The 17,590-nt window shown below is 53.4% G+C and overlaps 1 protein-coding gene across 1 annotated transcript; it reads left to right on the forward strand.

Annotated features, from left to right (window-relative positions):
- The first annotated feature begins 1,872 nt into the window (after nt 1-1,872).
- On the forward strand, nt 1,873-17,255 carry CAVIN1 (caveolae associated protein 1). The gene is made up of 2 exons (XM_064636328.1): nt 1,873-2,572; nt 14,909-17,255. Exons 1-2 carry the CDS (start codon nt 2,153-2,155, stop codon nt 15,572-15,574), a joined length of 1,086 nt encoding a protein of 361 aa, XP_064492398.1. The 5' UTR covers nt 1,873-2,152; the 3' UTR covers nt 15,575-17,255.
- The last annotated feature ends 335 nt before the right edge of the window (nt 17,256-17,590 follow it).

The following is a 17,590-nucleotide window of genomic DNA, read 5'->3' on the forward strand; positions in this document are numbered from 1 at the left end:
CGACCCCGAGCAGAGGCTCCAGAGCTCAGGCTGCAGATTCCCACCCCTTGGCTGCTCCTGGCATGTCTCTGCGGCAGAAGAGGGCTGAAGTGGGGTTAATCCAAACATAAGAAATGACTGCCAGTGTCCCAGCCCAGGGTGATCACTGTGGGCACGGGGGCACCGTGAGGGGCACTTCTCGCTGAGCCCCAGGAACAGATTGAGTCCCTGCCCTGTCAGTTTATCTAGTTCTATCCAGACTGACCTATTCAGGCAGATTTTTAATTATTCCCAAATGGAGACCCAAAGGCACAGAGATATGCTGGAATCACACGTGGATGGCAGGCCCAGGAGGAGCTCTGCTCCACAGGCACCCTGTCCTGTACCTGAAGCCCCATGCAGGTGCCTGTGGAAGTCCACCCTGGAGCACACCCAGGGACAAAGAGCTGCCAGCACTGAGGGTGTTCTCATGGAGCTGACTCATAAGCAGCAAACACTGGAAATAAATGCTCGGGAAAAAGGTCCCTTCAGGAAAGAACAGGGCATAAAAAGTAGCCTATTTTTCCTAGGTGGCATAATGGCTATTGTGGGGGCACAGGACACAATTCCCTGATTCCAGAGCCGCCAGGCCCGGGTCAGTGGGGAGGGTGAGCAGTCACAGGGCAGGGAAAGTGCTGACTGCCATGAGCATTCATGGTGAACAATGTCCCTCTGTGAGATGCCCTGGGTTTCCCAGCCTGTGTGTCAGGATGGGTTATTTGTCCCAGGCTGCCTTGGGCATTCCTGGTATTTGCCAGCTGATCCGGGAGGAGCCCGGAGCTCTCAGGCATACCTGGTATTTGCCAGCTGGTGGCAAAGGGCAAGGGTGGCCTTGGCCCCTCGAGAGGCAGGAGGTTCGGAGGATGAATTACTGTTGTCAAGGCTACAGGACGAGGGAAGCTGCCACCTTCCCAGTGTGCCCACAGACCTTACCAGTGAGCCTTCAGCCCAGCAGCAGAGTGCAGGCCAGCGGAGGCTCTATGGCAGCACTATACGTGGGAGCTGGGTTCCCTCTGGTTGAGCCTACTCCAGGGACAGTGAAGGGTCTGGCCCAGAGTCACTCCCAGAATCTGAATTTTCCTTCTCCGCATTCTTGGCATGTTCCTGCTGGGTTGTTGCAGAGCCTGGGGTGGCACCTACCATGTGTCTCCTTGTTCTGAAACAATTAGGGTTTTTACCACTAAAGCCACGAGTAACCCACTGTATTTGGGCTTTGCTTTCAAGCACAGCTTTGCATGGCGTGCGCCGCAACGGGTCCCACATTTAAAGTCCAGTGACTGTATCTGTCGATGGCTCAAGGATTGCAGAGCTGAGAGAGTTCCTCTGGGGAGAGTGCCCAGCTGCCTCCCTTCTGGACTGCATTATCCTTCTCCTGTGTTAAACCTGTGTGGAGACGTGGTGCACTTTGCATGCACTGTGTACACCCATCATACATTCACAGTTGGGGGGGTATTGTTATGATCCAGATGTTTTTGTGCCAGAACTACTGGATCCAAATTGTAGCATTTCTTTAAAATATTGAAAATCATGCTTTCATAGTCCTGGGGAAAAAAGCCCCAACCCTTACTATTGGCAACAGGTCTGCATTTTCCAGCTGAACTTCAGCGCATGCAGTTGTTTAAATCAGCCTTCAATGCACACAGCTGTGCCCAGATGGGGCTGCTCGCTTCCCACTCTTCCCAGCAGCTTCCCGAGCCATTTACTTGAGGATTTTGTTTTTTCCTCTTGTTACTTACAGCGCCTTTAGACTGAGGGGTGGCAGCAGTTCCAGAGCTTTGCATTCCTGGCTGAGCTGTGCCTGTGTTTGCATGCAGAGCCATCGCCTCCCCTCCAACTATTTTAATCATTTCAAAAGGGTGGGTCAGCAGGCATTTGGCAGCGGCTTCTTTTCTATAGCTGAGGTGGAGTCAGCCAATGACCTGCAAGCCTGGAAAATTTTGCAGGGCAGTTCCACTGGACGGCTGTGCGGAGCTGTGCCATTTGAATTTCAGCACAGACACTCACTCACTGCACTCCCCATTCCTGGCGCGTCTCCCAGCGCGGAGTTTAGCTGAGGCTCGGGCTCAGTTTTCCCTGCTCTCTCCCTGCAGTGACAGCTTCTCCGGGCTCTGTGAGCCAGGACTCCCGAGCGACCATGGAGGACACCACCTTGCAAATCATCGAGCCACCCACTGTCTCCGAGACCTCGGAGGAGCAGGCGCCCGAGGAGCCCATCAAATCAGACCAGATCAACGGCGTGATGGTGCTGACCCTGCTGGACAAGATCATTGGAGCGGTGGATCAGATCCAGCTGACCCAAACACAGCTGGAGGAGAGACAGCAAGAGATGGATAGCGCAGTGACCAGCATCCAGGGAGAGCTGACCAAGCTGACCAAGGCCCACACCACCACCAGCAACACCGTCAACAAGATGCTGGAGAAGGTGCGCAAGGTGAGCGTCAACGTGAAGACGGTGCGGCAGAACCTGGAGAAGCAAGCCGGGCAGATCAAGAAGCTGGAGGCCAATGAAGCGGAGCTCCTGAAACGCAGGAACTTCAAAGTCATGATCTACCAGGTAAGGAACTGTTTCACAACGTCTTTGCATCCTGTTAGCGGCTGTTTTCTTCGCTGAGGGTCCTGTCATGCTGCATGGCCGGTCCAGTCCTCTCCCAAACTCCCTGCACTGTCTGGCAGTTCAGGCTGAGGCGGGTCCCCCTGTAGCTTTCTCATTTGTGGTTTAACATTTTCTGTGTGTCCTAAGACAAAGCTTGACAGAGTTGTCCCACTTAACAGGAATTTTAATGCAGATAGGAAGCAAGGCCCTAAGCACTCACTGCAATGGGCCAGAAGGATCAAAATAACCCGATTTTACTGCTTAGCTCAACGAAGTACAAGTGTGTTCTGGGATCTGGAAGGGGGTTTTGTAAATCCATCTGCAACGTCTCTTCTACCAAGAGACACCATGTGCATGGCTACGTGGAGAGCGATAGCATTTCAGATGTGTGACATGCATCTGATAACAACAAATGACAGTAACCCTGGCTCGGGGTTAATCCCACCTGCCAGGGCAGATAGAGCTGTCAGAGAAAATCCAGACCGGTCCCCTGAGCTCGGCAGCACTCAGGGTGGACTTTGCCATGGGTTTGTACAATTCCCACCTTCTTTCTGCTGCATCCTGCAAGCCTTGATCCTTCTCGTTGTCTGGTTTCAGTAACAGCTTTGGTTTGCTTGATGTTCTCCCCCCCCGTGCTAAGCATTGGAGTTTTCCTTTTATATTAAACAAGGAGAGAGAGAGGAGCATGGTTCTGTCAGGTTTCCTGCCTGCAGTTAGTTTTCCGTGTCAGAGCAAACTCTTCTATTGGGCCACAGGAGAAAAGTGAGTGAAACAGTTAATGATTCAGTTGGAAGCCTCTGAGTTAATAATAGCCAGCGCCAGGGACAAATAGAGAAGCATCGAATGCTGATCATGGGAAGAGAGAGAAAAAAAGCAAAATAAAAGGGAGAATGGTTGTTGCAATGGGGTTTGAGGGAGAGCAGCTCATGACAGACTCAGTGATCAGAGATATACAGGGCTTGTGCGACTCCCTGGTTCAGAGCTTGAGCATTTGTAGTTTTATTGTGGCTGAAAGGCTGAAATACTCAAGCCTGTTTAGATCATACTGGAAACCTGACCAGTTATAGACAGATATATATGTGTGTGTTTATTACAAGCTCTTTGTATCAATCTATCTATGGAAAAATAAGATAGAACTTTAAATGTACTGCAGAAGCAAAACCATTGCAAAATGAGAGGAGGGAAGGGAATTGTTTAACATTCCGTGTGGGTTACAGATAGGTGGGAAGTTAGCAGAGTTCAAGGTCCTCGGGAAGCACCGCGAACATTGACAGGTTGGCTTTTGGTGAGCTGCTTGTGTTGGTTTGCACTGGCTTATGGATATTGAGCAGAGTTTCTCTTTGAATATGAAAAACCATCCTGCTTCTGAAGGCTCAGGGCCTGCCCTTGCTGCTGTGCTGAGGACAGAGCAGCCTTGGAGCGAGTCGGTTGGCAAGAGACTTGGTAATCATGGAGATTATAGTGAAAAAAGTTATTTGTAATTTGGAACAGTTTCCCAGAATGGAACGTAGTGTGATTTGAATGTGAGGTCGCAGAGCACAAGTAAGGAATTCTCCAGGTTTACTCCATGTGAAATGGAGCCGTTTGTGCCCTCGTGAACATCCTGGCACTTCTGCAGGAGCAGACTCGGCCCCAGCAGGACAGGACCCGGCACTGGGATCCACCCTGGGAGGTTAAATGAGGAATACACCGTGCTTTCCTAATGGTGTCTATGGCTAAAAACAAATAATTACAACATAATTCTCTTCTAATTCAGTGTTTCACTTCTCAGACCCCCCACTCACCCATCAAAGTGTCTGTTGGGTACGTTACTGGTCATGTAATTAATTCTGCAGTGCTGTGCACATTATTGCTCCTCTCTGACTCAGGGAAAGTTGCTGCGCCACGCTGGGAGTGACTCCTGTGTGTTTTCCATTGCTGTAGCTAAAAGTGCAAGGATTTATTAGCCTTTTCTTTTGAAGAAGAAGAGAGAAACTCATTTTAAGAGAAGTAAAATATTCCATAATCCCAGTGGTGACTGTTTTCAGGCAACAGAGCTGAGCAGAGCAGGAGTCATGCTCTGTAGGAATTCGATATCGCACAGTTCTGTGGTCAAAGAGATAAAGGAGGTAAAGATAAATGAGTTCTTTGCTGGTTAATGATGTTTGATTATTCTCTCAGCATTACGTCCTGAAGCTCCAGCAGTTGTGGAGGGACTATTTCAGGAGTGCAAATTAGATCTTTTGCACCTTGGGAGGGGAGGTCAGACTGCCTATGAGAGCTGTGCTTTCCTCACTGTAGATTAGGAGGAAACTGAAGTAAAATTTTATTCAGGGAAAGCCTGACTTGTGGGATGATCCTGAGCAGAACTGTCAGGGTAGTTTCTGACTTTGGGGGAGAAAATGCTGAACTGGAAATCAGTCCCACGTCCTGGCTAAGCTGAGGTGTTGAGCAGAACGTTTACGGGTGTCACTCGCAGTCTTGTCCGTGTGCACATTTTCTCGCTTGCTCACCCTCTCAGAAACACTTCCAGCTGATTTTGCCAGGAGCTGGTCTGATTTCTACCGAGTCGAAAGAGTTTTTGTATCGACTTAATGTAGGGAATTAGATCGATTCTTGAGAAAAAAATTTGAAAACAACAACCCCCCTCCAAATTGCCCCATCTTTCTGTTTTGAAAACTTGCGGACCCAAAGCAAGTGGCCGAGCTTTGATGGGCCACTGTGTATGCAGACGTTCAGTGCAGAACATGCCTTCCTAAAAAGTCTGATAGTGAGTGCCTGCACTGCTCAGCAGCCCCTGGGAACAGAACTCAGAGCTCCACAGAGCTTCCTTTGTGCCTCTGGCCCGGGTTCCCATCTTTCAGAGAAACCAGGACGCCAGCAAATTTGGTGAGAATAGCTGCTAATAAAAACAAATTGAAGTGACTTCATCCCAAACCTCCTGTTTTTAGGATCCTGAATCTGAGTCTGGTTACTGCAGTTCATGGTTAAATAATGGATGTCCTGTGCAGCTACTGCCCTGAAACCAGACTTTGGGCCGCATTCAGTCTGAGAGCGGCATGTGGCAGCTTACGTAAGCCCAGCATTTTCCTCCAAACAGTTTTTGACAGTTAAACTTATTCCTGCAAGTGTCAGAGGCTGACTTTCTTACAGCTGGGCAAACCCTTGCAGCACTCAGCATACACATGGAGTATTGAATTTCTAAAGTGTGCCGGTCCTTTATTTTGAGGCTCGTGTGGGCGCCGAGCTCTGGTTGCTCTGGCTCAGGATGTGCAGTGTTTTTTGTTTGGAAGAGCGGCCTTTGTCCGAGGGGTGCTCCCCACACTGTCTGATTTGGGGGCTCCTGTGGGGCTCCTGTGTGCCTCAGGGGGCTCTGACAGCCGCTCTGAGCTGTGTGAGGTGTGGGTTTCCATGGGAAGGGCCAGGCAGTTAGGACAGCAGGGTGGGACCCACATCCCAGCCGTGCAGTGTGTGGGGTGGGTATGGCTGGGCGAGGGAATATAAATAGCCCAGCCTGGCTTTGTGCTCTGCGTGGGCCTTATACGGATGGGAGCAGCAACACTGCACATTTTGGGCAGGGGGGATGGATTTCAAACTCACACATTAATGTGACAGATTAGGAGGTCAGGCCTGAATTGCCTCATTTTTGGGACTGTGCTCCTCAAAAGAGAGTGTGGGAAAGGACACGGGCTCAAGGGGCTGAGGAGGAGTAGAGGGCAGGAAGCCCAGGGTGTACAAGCCCACTGCCCAGGGCTGCAGCCTTTTTCCACTGCCTAAACAGAACAGCAGCTGCCCCAAGCTATGGTTTTGTTTGAAAGTAATCATTCAGAAACAAAACCAGGGTGAGAGCCAGCAAGACCTGCAGGCCTGAGGGGCAGCTTGGGTCAGTGACGTGCCTGGGGTTCAGTGGAGCTTGCCCAGCTACCAGTGTTACAGAGTAAATAGGAACTTGCAAAGCAATTTGGATGACAGCACTGGGATAGGCACGGGCACCAGGCACCCACAGGGCACTTTTCCTGCAAGAGCAGTTGGCTCTGTGTGCCCGGGAGTTCTCTGTGCTGGAACGTCTGTCCCTCTTCCCAGTGGGGCATTGCAGGGATTTGCATTGCAGCAGCCAGTGGGTTTTGTAATTATTTTCTGATAATACTTTAAGATAAAAAGCTGGTTTCACTTTGCTGTGAATCCAATCCAAAGCAGCTCCTGTCAGTGCAGGTTCCCCCTCCATTGCAGGAGCACCACGAGAACATTCTGATGTGCCAAAAATCCTGCATATTCTCTGCATATTACTGAATTATTACAGTCTCAAGATAATAATTCACAGGAACCTTTAAAAAAGTCAGGATGTTAATACATCCAACTTCCAGGATTTTTCTTAGTGCAGATTAACAGTCTTTCTACCAAAAGACAACTCTAGAGCATGGATTTCTCTCTTGCAGCCTGGTATCAACTGCATTAATATTTCCTTGCTCAGCTATTATTTATAAGCAGTTGGTGCCAGGCCTGTTTGCTTTGCTGAAATCCTTTCAGCATTATAGTTACAGACTGAGCTGTGCAGCCATGAATTGTCCTGGAGCAAAGGGCCAGAGGCTGCCAGCCATTGGGATGGAGTTAGATTGGATGAGTAGTGGCTCATGAAAAGAAATCCCAAGGTAATATACCTCCTGATCACATATCCCTCCCTCAGGCCTCTCTTGTGCACAGCATGGAAAGCACAGCAATGACTCATAAACTATTCAGCAACAGGCTTAGCCCTCTTTTAGCCTGTTTGGGATTGTCCTCTCTATTCTGCAGGATCTCCTACAACTTACAGAGCACCTGAAGAGTCATGGGTCCACTGTACAGCTGCAAGATAAGACAAAGACCAGAAACAAAATGCTCAGTGTCAGTTAGGGAAAATCAAATATTTAGAATAAAAAGTCTCAGGATGTTTAGTCTTCAGCTTTATGTGAGGATGCAAATGTCAGTGCCTGCAAATCATCTGTAATGAAAACCCATCTTTGCTGCTTTGCTGTTCAGAAGCAGCTCTGGAGTCATCAATCAGCTCAGACAGGTTTATCCGGGAGGAGCAGATCTGAGAGCAAAGCCAGTGGTACAAAGAGACTGATAATGGCATCAAAACTTTTCAATGCTGTCAGAGGAGGAAAAAAAAAGAGTCTTTTCACTTTCAATCTATTTATTTCTCTGTTTCCTACAGCCCTGCCTCTCTTCTGACTCGCTGTAGGCAAAAGCATTTTTCCAAGCACAGCCTCCTCCTCTCCCTGCCATCCCTGCCTTCCTTTGCACCAGCTCCGGTGCCAGTACCAGGCTGCTGCTTCTCACAGCTGATGAAGCAGATCCAGATTTTTGGGCATGTCTTCCAGGACACAGAGTAACCAGACACGCCTGATAGAAAGAAGTGCCAGGCAGATTGCACAACACCTGGAATTACGGAGGATGGGAGGACTCTGCTAGTCAGGGAGATGCCACTTGAGAATGCACTACCTATTCCTCTAACATTTACCCAATCCCAACCTGGTTTGCTCCCCCCTTCTCATATTTTGGATATTTCCCTTACTCTCAGCAGTATTCCTTGGTGACTTAGTGCAGGACTCAGAAGCCTCCTCTCTAAGGCTCAAGGCTTCTCTTTTCATGAACCTCTTGGCACTGCTGGAGACAAAATCTGTCCAACCCTTGGAACCCAGAGTCAAGGCCATGCCTGACTTTGCTGTGTCACTGGGTATGGACGTCTGGGAGCTGCTGGGAATTGTCCAGCACTGGTTTAGGGTAAGGTCAGTACGTGACAAAACCAGCCTATGGAGTTGCAACCGGCTGTTTTGATCTCCACAGCCTCTGCACTTGAATTAGTAAACACAGTAAACACCACCTTTTTTTTCATGATCTTATACATTCAAGCAAACTCTGCATTCAGCTATGCCACAGCAATGGGAGACATCCCCAACAGCCAACACTGAATCCTTGTGACTGTGAACAGTCTGGCTCTGTGGCAGCGTTCAGTGTGAACGTGCCTGAACCCACAGAAGGGATCCTATATCTCCTGGGACCTGCTATGAAGCAGAGATGGACACTCCTCCTTCTCAAAGATCTTTGCTGACTGTGTTTTCTGTCAAATTTTGTTTCCTGGCTTCTCCTTTTACTAAAACGTACCCCTGTGCCTTTTCTCTCTGCCTGTTCTCATGCTAACCCGGATCAATCACTGTTGGCGTGTTCAGATTCCCGTCGGGAGCAGGTAAGTGTTTCCATTGTGCTTCCTTTCCCTGGCCATTGAAACACAGTTTTCCTCGTCTTAGCCCGAGAAGATCCCGCGCGTGTGCCTTGAGCCTTCGCCAGGGACTGCCCTCTGAGCCCTCCCCGCGCAGCGCCAGGCCCAGGGCAGCAGAAGACACACCAGGAGGCGGCAGTTTAGGGCCTCGGCAGCGGCACCCCCCGAAGATCTCTCTGAACCTCTTCCGAAGCTCTGGGAGCTGCTGATTCTGAGCCTTTGCCTCTTGCCTGCTCAGGGCTGCCCCAGGCCCTCAGACCTACCGGGCTGATCCTGCTGCTGGCAGGACGCCTCCTGTGACTAATGCGCTTGCTGCATGCGCTGCCCTGGTTGGCGTGGGTGTGAGGAGCTGGGATTTTCCCTCCGGCATTGCACTCCCTCTTCCATCTGGGAGGGAGGAGCTGCTCTGTGGCTTGCATGAAGGGCGAGTGGCCAGAGGCAGTTGGCTCTGCTGGTGTCTGCTGTGACTGGGCAAATCCCACCTGTTCTCAGAGGCGCTGGAAACACAGCCCTGGAACACCCACCTCCTCAGGCTTCTTGTGAGCGTTAGTTTGTGTCTGTGAAATGGTTTGAAGTTGTTTTAGATAGGTAAAAGTCAGGCAGAGAGCACAAACTGTGATGTAAACTCCCGGTGCCTCGGGCAGGCCCTGCAGCACCTCTCGTGTCTGTCCAGCCACAGCCCCCGGCACTGCTGGCTCCAAGCTGGGCCCTGCACACACTGGAGTGGTGAATTTAAGTGCTGCTCATTTAACACTTACCTCATTCGACAGAGGCCATGGTGCCCTGTTGCCTTCCTGTCATTGTGCAGCTACTGGAGAAAATGTCCCAAGCTCAGCTGCCCTTTGGGGGTCACCCAGTGCTGTCCAGTGGGAACGGCTGCCTGGGTGGACAGGAGTATTCCAGGAGCCAGGTGATGGTGAACCCAGCCCAGGAATCAGGGTCTCTGGGGGAAGCTGCCAGGGAAACTTCTCCTTTTCAAGGAGAATGACAAGACTTAAAAAAGGGATTTCTTTTGTGATCTAGCAGGAGACTCTGATAGCAGTTTTAGCCTCCACAGGAAAAGCCTGTTCCACCAAGGCACTGGAGAGGAAAGCACAGCCCCTTCTATTCAGGGCATCTGGACACCCCTGAGCTCTGCTAGGCTCTGGGTACTTCTCAGGCTTTCTGCTCTTACTCAGGAATAGTTGAATCCTCCTTCCCATGACACTGCTGGAAGGTCAGCACAGAACAGCCTCCTCTGAGGCCTGGCAGAGCAGAGCAGTTATCATGGCAACGGGAGAGCAGAATGTGTTCTCCTCTGGCAGGGCTTGAGCTGACCTGGAGGCCTCTTTGCTGCCCAAGCTTCTGATCCTCCCCCAGCCTCCCCCAGGCCAGGGCCAGGCTGGGCAGGAGGGCTGGGGCACAGGGGGGCCTGTGGGCTCCAGCTCACCCAGTGTCGGGATCAGCCTGATTTGGTCACAGTGGAGCCCGGGAATGTGAGCTGGTCATGTTCTGCACGTTATGGCTGCAAATGTCAACCAAACTCACTGTTTGTGCTGTTGCAATTGTGTAAAAATAACGGAGTGAAATGAACTGCAGATGTGATTTGCATGTGCATGTGAGAACCTTCCATTAAACCTTCCAACCAGAGACTGGAGTTTCTGGGAGTGCTGGGACTCTGTTTTTACATGCTGACAGTAAGACCCTCTACAAGAGCAATCCAGGAGCCCTACTCTTATTTTGGGAGTGTTCTCCAGATTTATTGGTGGCTCTGCAGCGCTGGAGGAGCCCTTTGAGGCTGGGAATGCAGCTCAGCTCTGTGTCTGCTTGGCCTTTTATACACCAGGGGAAGTGTTTACATGTGTTGTAGCAACCAGGCTGGTGTCCATGGCCGTGGGCTGCGGGTGACTCACTGCCAGGGAACTCGAAAACAATGTCAGATAAAAGCCCACTCAGGGGAGCCAGGAAGAGGCTGCAATGGGTCCAAGAGCTCTGAACTGTTTGAAGTAGAAGGACCCAGAGCAGCCCAGCACCCATCAGCTGGCAGCCAGCTGCCTTTGGGACTGCCTGTGGGCACCAGGGGCCCTCCAGGTGCCCACAAAGTCTGCAGATAGACAGGCCGCCAGTCCCATCAGCTCTGCCAATGGCAGGGAGCTTCCTGAAGCACACCACTTCCCAGGAGGTCTGTGCTGCAGGGGCAACACACACTCCCTGTCCCCGTCCTGCTGCTGGGTGCAGCTCTGTGCTGTGGACAGAGTGGGACCAAAGTTTGCTGCTGCTGCTACCAAAATCTTCTGAGAAATGTTGTTTACCCATTATCCTTGTGCCAGCTGGATCTGAGCTATCTGAGAGGACAGAACTAGTTTGCCTCTGCTGATCGGGAGCCAGGCTTTGAACACCCCAACAGGCAGGGATGCCAAGACCCAGGCTTTTGGACTCGCCCACTTCAGGGTCAGTGTTTTCCCAGTAAAAATAGAGTGGTTGGAATGCCTGGTGTTAAAAATGTGGCTCATTTGGATGAGTCATGAGTGAAATGAAGTGCAGAGAGCGTAGTGCCTTGCCCAGAGCGGAGCAGGGATTTGTGCAGCAGCCATCCATAAACCCGGGACAGTTCTTGATTGTTCCAGACAGGTCCCATTGTCCTCCACAGCTGTGTCTGCAGGCACATCCTGCCCACACCGGGCAGCTCTGCTTCTCTGCAGGAGAAACCTCCCAGGCCAGGAGGAGGAGACCCTGCCTGAATGCAGGGGGGATGTGTGGTACATGCAAGGGATGCTCAGCAGAAGGTGCTCATCTCCATTAAGACATGCCAAAGCTGTGGTTGTTCTCACACCAGCTGTGCTGCGCCCAGGCCTGCAGAAATGGTCCCTGGATACAGCTGGGCTCAGAGCCTGGGGAGTTACCCATGGCACACAGTGCTGAAAGTCCTCCAGCTGTCCCCCAGCTGGTTCTCTGCTGCTTGGGTCAGCAACCAGAGTGAGGAAATGTCAGAGGGGAAAATGCAGGAATTATACCAGACTTAGGAGAGAGAGAATCACCATCTGAGAGCCCTGTGTGGGCTGCCCTGGCACCCAGCCCTGAGGGAGAGGGGCTGGGAGCTGGACCTGAAGGGTTTCCCAAGCACAGCTGGAGAAAAGCTCTTGGAAACAGTCCCACACAGGAAGGCTGAGAAGGCTGGGATCTTTATGTATGAGAAGAGCTGTGGTCCCTCTGTGCTTCTGGGCCTGAGCCATGAGATGCCTCCTGATAGAGGCAGAGCAGAGGCTCAGGTCTGTGGGTGCTGCTGGGCCGGGGCTGGGCTGTGGGGATGGAGCAGGGCAGGTAGAAGGGCAGGTGAAGTGCCTGAGTGCAGCCTGTGGGATCGCAGAGCCAGCAGCTGCTGCTCTCTGGGTGAAACACAGAATTAGGGAGAGCTGCAGGCACCCCGACAGGGGTTGCTCCCACTGTCCCACGTACCGGGAGCTGCTGCTGGCCATGTCCTCACGGCTGTGAGAGAAGAGCTGCAGGATGCTGCTGAGGCTGGATGGGAGCATTCCTGGCGCAGCCCATCTCACCACATCAGAAAATTCAGTCAGGAGCTGGATTTGCTGGTGTAACAGGAGGAAAGATGGTTATTTATGTGGAAGATGTGGGATTTTTTCTTTCTGCAGACACGTGTTCTGGAGCTCACAAGGGGCTGATACGATCAGAATTTTCAGGATATGGCCCATTTCCAGGGACAGCTGTGCCAGGCAAGAGGGGGATGCCTTTGTTCTGGCTTATTGTGTTGCCTCAGAGGGAAGGAAGTGGCTGGAGTTCCTGATGTTCTGCTGGTGGGGCAGGGTCCCTGGGAGTCTCTGGGATTGCTCCAGCAGGTGTTGTTGTGAACAGGCTCCCTGCCTTCCCAGTGATGTGGATTTGTTCTGGACTGACCTCACCCTCTGGAGAGCATGTCTATTGTTTTCTGCTGAAGTGGCTCATCAAATGAAGAAAACACATGTTCACCACTTCACCTTAATCTCCATGAAGTGTTTGGGACCTGAGCTGTGATCCAGAGGGTAAAGAGATTTGCCCAGAACAGTTCTCTGCCCTAAACAAAACCCAGAGCCTGCAAAACCCACAAAAAAACACGGCTCCAGCAGGCTCTGTGTTTTCACCATGGACACTGTGGCCTGTGCCACCCTCACCGAGCCCAGTGCTCTGTGTGGAGCTGGCTCACCACTGCTCACAAAGGTTTCCCCAGATGCCCTTATGCTTCCAGAAAGGAACAGCACCCTCCTGTGCTTAGAGAAAAATGAGAAAGCAGATGAAAGCATCTGGATGTCACCCAGGTGAAGCTGTGCTGGAGTCACGTATTCAATGAGTTGTGTCAGTTTTCCAGGGATGCAAGGGAAGGCAGGGCTGGGGACAGTGCAGCGGGCCAGGCCCAGTACCTGTGTCTGCAGGGGGAGTATCCCCTCCTGCCTCCATCCAGGGGCTCAGGCTGGAGCCACAGCATGGCAGTGACTTTAGTCAGCTGGGGCAGTGGCATCGTAGTGACCTTGGTCAGCCAGGGCAGTGGCGTGGCAGTGACCTTGGTCAGCAGAGGAGCAGCGGGGGCAGTGGGAGAGCGCTTGGGGCACGGATATGTGAACATGCCGTCCCTTCCAGCACTGCAGGAACTGGGATGTCCTGTCCCGCAGCAGTGCCAGGGACGCCCCTCCTCGGGCTGGGCCTGGCAGAACGACCATTCCCAGTGTCCTGGTTCTTGGTATCTGCGCAGCTCGCTCATGGGTGGCCACAGTGGCACGGTAGCGGTGGCGGCTGCTGTGCCACTGTGACATGAAGAGCACGGGAGGTGCCACAGCAAAGTGACCCTCCTGTGGCTCAGGGCAGCTCCCCAGGCTGGGGGCAGGCGAGTCACTGCCGGTGTTCCAGTGTTTGCCACATACTTCGAGCACTTGGGTTATGCCAGGGCCTATTCCTTGATTTCCCTGGGCCCTGCTCCCATCAGTGCTGCGGATCCCCGTCCTTGCTCCGTTCCTCTTCTGCCTGCCCCAGGGCTGGAAATGGCGCACGGCCGTCCGGCTGCCCAGGCTCTTCTCCAAGCCTCAGCCCAGCAGCTCCATGTGCTGTGTGCCCATTCCACACACTGCCCTTCGGCTGCTGCTGGATTTTCTGGCAGCTCCCACCTGTCCCACCCAGCTCCATAGATCAAAACCGCTCAGGCAATAAATTTCTGAGCGTGGGCTGCAGCCCCGCTGCTGTGACGCTCCGTGCAGTGATGGGCTATTTCCAGCCTGTCCTGGGATGGGAGAGGTGATTCATTGCAGCAGGGATGCATGCTATGTGCTGCTTAGATGAAAACCAATCCTGCTCCAGACCTGTGCCCCTCTCCCAGGCACATGCTTGTCCTCTGCCACTGGGATCAGAAACTTGGCTGGCCTGGGCACGTGGAGAAGCTGAATGAATCCAGCCCTGTCCTGAGCAGAGCAGTGTAACCCAGCACACTGGGTCAGGGCCACTGTCTCCACCATCTCCAGATATGGGCTTGGGAAAATTCCTTCACTTACTTCCCAGCGGAGAAGTGGGAAGAATAGGGTGGCCTGCTGCATCCCAAGAGATGTCCCAGCCCCACACCTGAATTCTACAGGCATTGGGAAAGTCTGAGTGCAGACTGGGATCAGCCAGGCCAGCGTGTGTGTGCCAGCAGTGTGGCTGAGATCCCAGCTCCAGCCATGCCTCTGCTCGAGGGGCTGTGATGGCCAGGTCCTGGGATAAAGATGAAACTGGAGGGGACAGGACTGTGACAGGGCACAGCAGGACAGGGAAAGACTCCAGTTTCAGTGCTGGGCTGCCTTTCCCATGCTGCTGGAGTCATGGATGGGTTTGGAACCAGTCCAGAGTGTGCAGAGCTGATGCCTGAGCACAAATATGGGAGAGCCCTAAGCACATCCTCATTACAGTAACTTAGCAGGTGCACTAAGGGAGGGTGAGCCCAGGCCTGAGGCACCTGGGTTTGTTTAGCCAGGTGGAGGCCAAGTGGCCCTGTGGGAGGGAGGCAGGGCTGGCTCCAGGGCTGTGGGGTGCGTGTCTCACTGGCTTGGCTCTGTGTCTTGCAGGATGAAGTGAAGCTCCCGTCTAAACTGAGCATCAGTAAGTCTCTAAAGGAGGGTGAAAAGCTAGAGAAGGAAGGCGAAGGTGAGGAGGCACCTGTGGGTGAGGACCATGCAGAGGAGGACCACATCCAGCTCTCGTCAGATGAGGAGGTAGAGATTGAGGAGATTATCGAAGAGTCACGGGCAGAGCGCATCAAAAGGAGCGGCATGAAAAGGGTGGATGACTTTAAGAAGGCATTCTCAAAGGAGAAGATGGAGAAGACTAAGCTAAAGACCAAGGAAAACCTGGAGAAGACCCGCCACAACTTGGAGAAGACCCGCCATAACCTGGAGAAGAGGATGAACAAACTGGGCACCAAGATTGTGACTAATGAAAGAAGAGAGAAGATGAAGACCTCTCGGGACAAGCTGAGGAAGTCTTTCACCCCCGACCACACCATTTATGCCAGATCTAAGACAGCTGTCTACAAAGTGCCACCCTTCACTTTCCATGTCAAGAAAATAAGAGAGGGTGAGGTGGAGGTGAAAGCCACTGAGCTTGTGGAGGTTGGTGGAGAGGAGGGAGAAAACTCAGATCTGATGCGAGGGGAGAGCCCCGAGATGCACACACTGCTGGAGATCACGGAGGAGACCGACGCGGTACTGGTGGACAAGAGCGACAGCGAGTAGGACAGGCTGCAGCACGGAAGGGTTGTGGACGACAACTGAATATTTTATCACTCACATTTTGAGCTCTCCCTGCCCTGGAGCCCCAGGGAAGTGTACACGATGCATCCTTCCTACCCTGCAGAGCCGACGCTGATCCCCTACCTGCTTGGACAAGGTGTATTTTATATTTTAGTTTTAGCACACAAACATTAGGAACACGGGATTGTTTTTCTTACACTGTTAAGTCACCCTCGGAGACCATTCCTACTGCAGCCTTCTCACCCCACACCTGAAGATGGACTTTGAGCGACAGGACCCTGGCCCAGCTGGAGAGTGCTGAACCCAAGATAATGACTGTACAGCTGGAAAGCTCGAGTCCTCCATAAGCAAAACCTGGCATCAAGAAAGCTTCCTGCAAGCAGCCCACCAACTCATGGAGCCCCGTGCCAGGTGTGTGGCTGCCCCGCAGTCAGGAAGAACCCCAACACCCACACTGGCCACTCCTTCAGGGAGCAGAGGAACTGGGATGCAGCCAGAGCATGGGAGGGAAGAGCTGAGCTAGTCCTGTTGATGGGCAGAGCACGGCGGGGCAGTGGGTGCTGCTCCTCTCTGTGCTCCCAAGCACCGGGTGACCCAGCAGCACCTGGGATGGCTCCCAAGGAAGCCACCCTGCAGCTGGGGCTGCCCTGGGTGCCCACAGGGCATCACACAGCCAGGCCCTCTGCTGCTCCCTGCTGTGCTGAGGCTGCTGCTGCTCAGCCCTGCACAGCGGCAGGAGCAATGTGGGCTGCAGGCTCCCCTGCCCGGGTTACGGATCCAGCTGCCAGGGGCCCAGGGACTGGGCGAGTCCTCACCAGGGCAGGGAGCAGCACGGAGGTGGGGTGCTGGATCTGCTCCCTCCACACCCACAGCAGAGGGGGCAGCAGGCAGGAGGTCCATGCTCACTGCTCGAGGAGGGGGAACACACAGGGAGCGATGCCAGAGCAGCCACCACTGCCCGCAAGTTGTTTCCAGAGGGAAATGGGACGCGCTGCTGCCATGTGAGGCTCTCGACCATCAGAGTGGCCTTGATGCCTGTCCAGCACCGGACCTTGAGCATTTCTGAGCATCTGCTCTCTCCAGGGGTCCCGGCACAGCTCGGGCTCATGCCCACGTCCTTCGCTTTCCTCCCTGTTTCCTGCTTTCTGCAGCTTCACTCTGTGCCCTGAGCAAGGGCAGCACACAGTGGCTCCAGGGCCCTCCTGGCTCGGCCCCCTTGGCTCTCACATACACAGCCCCCACCCCACCTTCCCCATCCTGCTCACATAACCCAATATATAAACTTGCTTTTCCTGTAAGAATTACTTTCCTTCATATTGTCCAGTGCACCCAGCCTGTCCTGGCCCCAGGGCCCTGCCACAGCCGCCCTTCCCAGAGCAGGCATGAGGCCGGTCCAGTGTGCCAGCTGCGGGCAGCCGTGGGACACCAGAGGCTCCCAGTGTGGGGGGCACCGGCTCTGGGCTGCCCGTGGGGCGGGGGCGCGGTGGTTCCCAGTGCTGTGTGAGTCCCCTGCCCTTACAGAGCCTCCTGCAGGCCCATGGGCGGTTTTCTGGCGGGTTTTCTCTGGGCAGTGGGGCTGGGGTGGCGGGAGCCCCAGTGACCTCTGGCCGTCCCCGGCTGTGCCCGGGCAGCAGCACAGCAATAAAGTCTCTTTTGTAAACCACCAGCGTGAGGCCTGTGTGTGGCATTGGGGAGGGGCTGCCACTGGGGACTGACCCCCACTGCCCCACATGGGTTTGATCCCCATGGCCCCACCTGGGATTGATCCCTATGGCCCTTCCTGGGATTGATCCCTATGGCCCCACATGGGATCAGTCCCCACGGCCCCACCTGGGATCGAATCCCACTGCCCCACATGGGATCAATCCCTACAGCCCCACTTGGGATTGACCCCCACTGCCCCACATGGGATCAATCCCTACAGCCCCACATAGATTCCGCCGCGCTGCCCCCGGGGCCACTCCCCGGTTCCCCACGCGGGGGCGCTGCTCTGGGCGC

This window comes from Pseudopipra pipra, chromosome 26, assembly GCF_036250125.1.
Source record: "Pseudopipra pipra isolate bDixPip1 chromosome 26, bDixPip1.hap1, whole genome shotgun sequence".
In the NCBI taxonomy this organism is placed as follows: domain Eukaryota; kingdom Metazoa; phylum Chordata; class Aves; order Passeriformes; family Pipridae; genus Pseudopipra; species Pseudopipra pipra.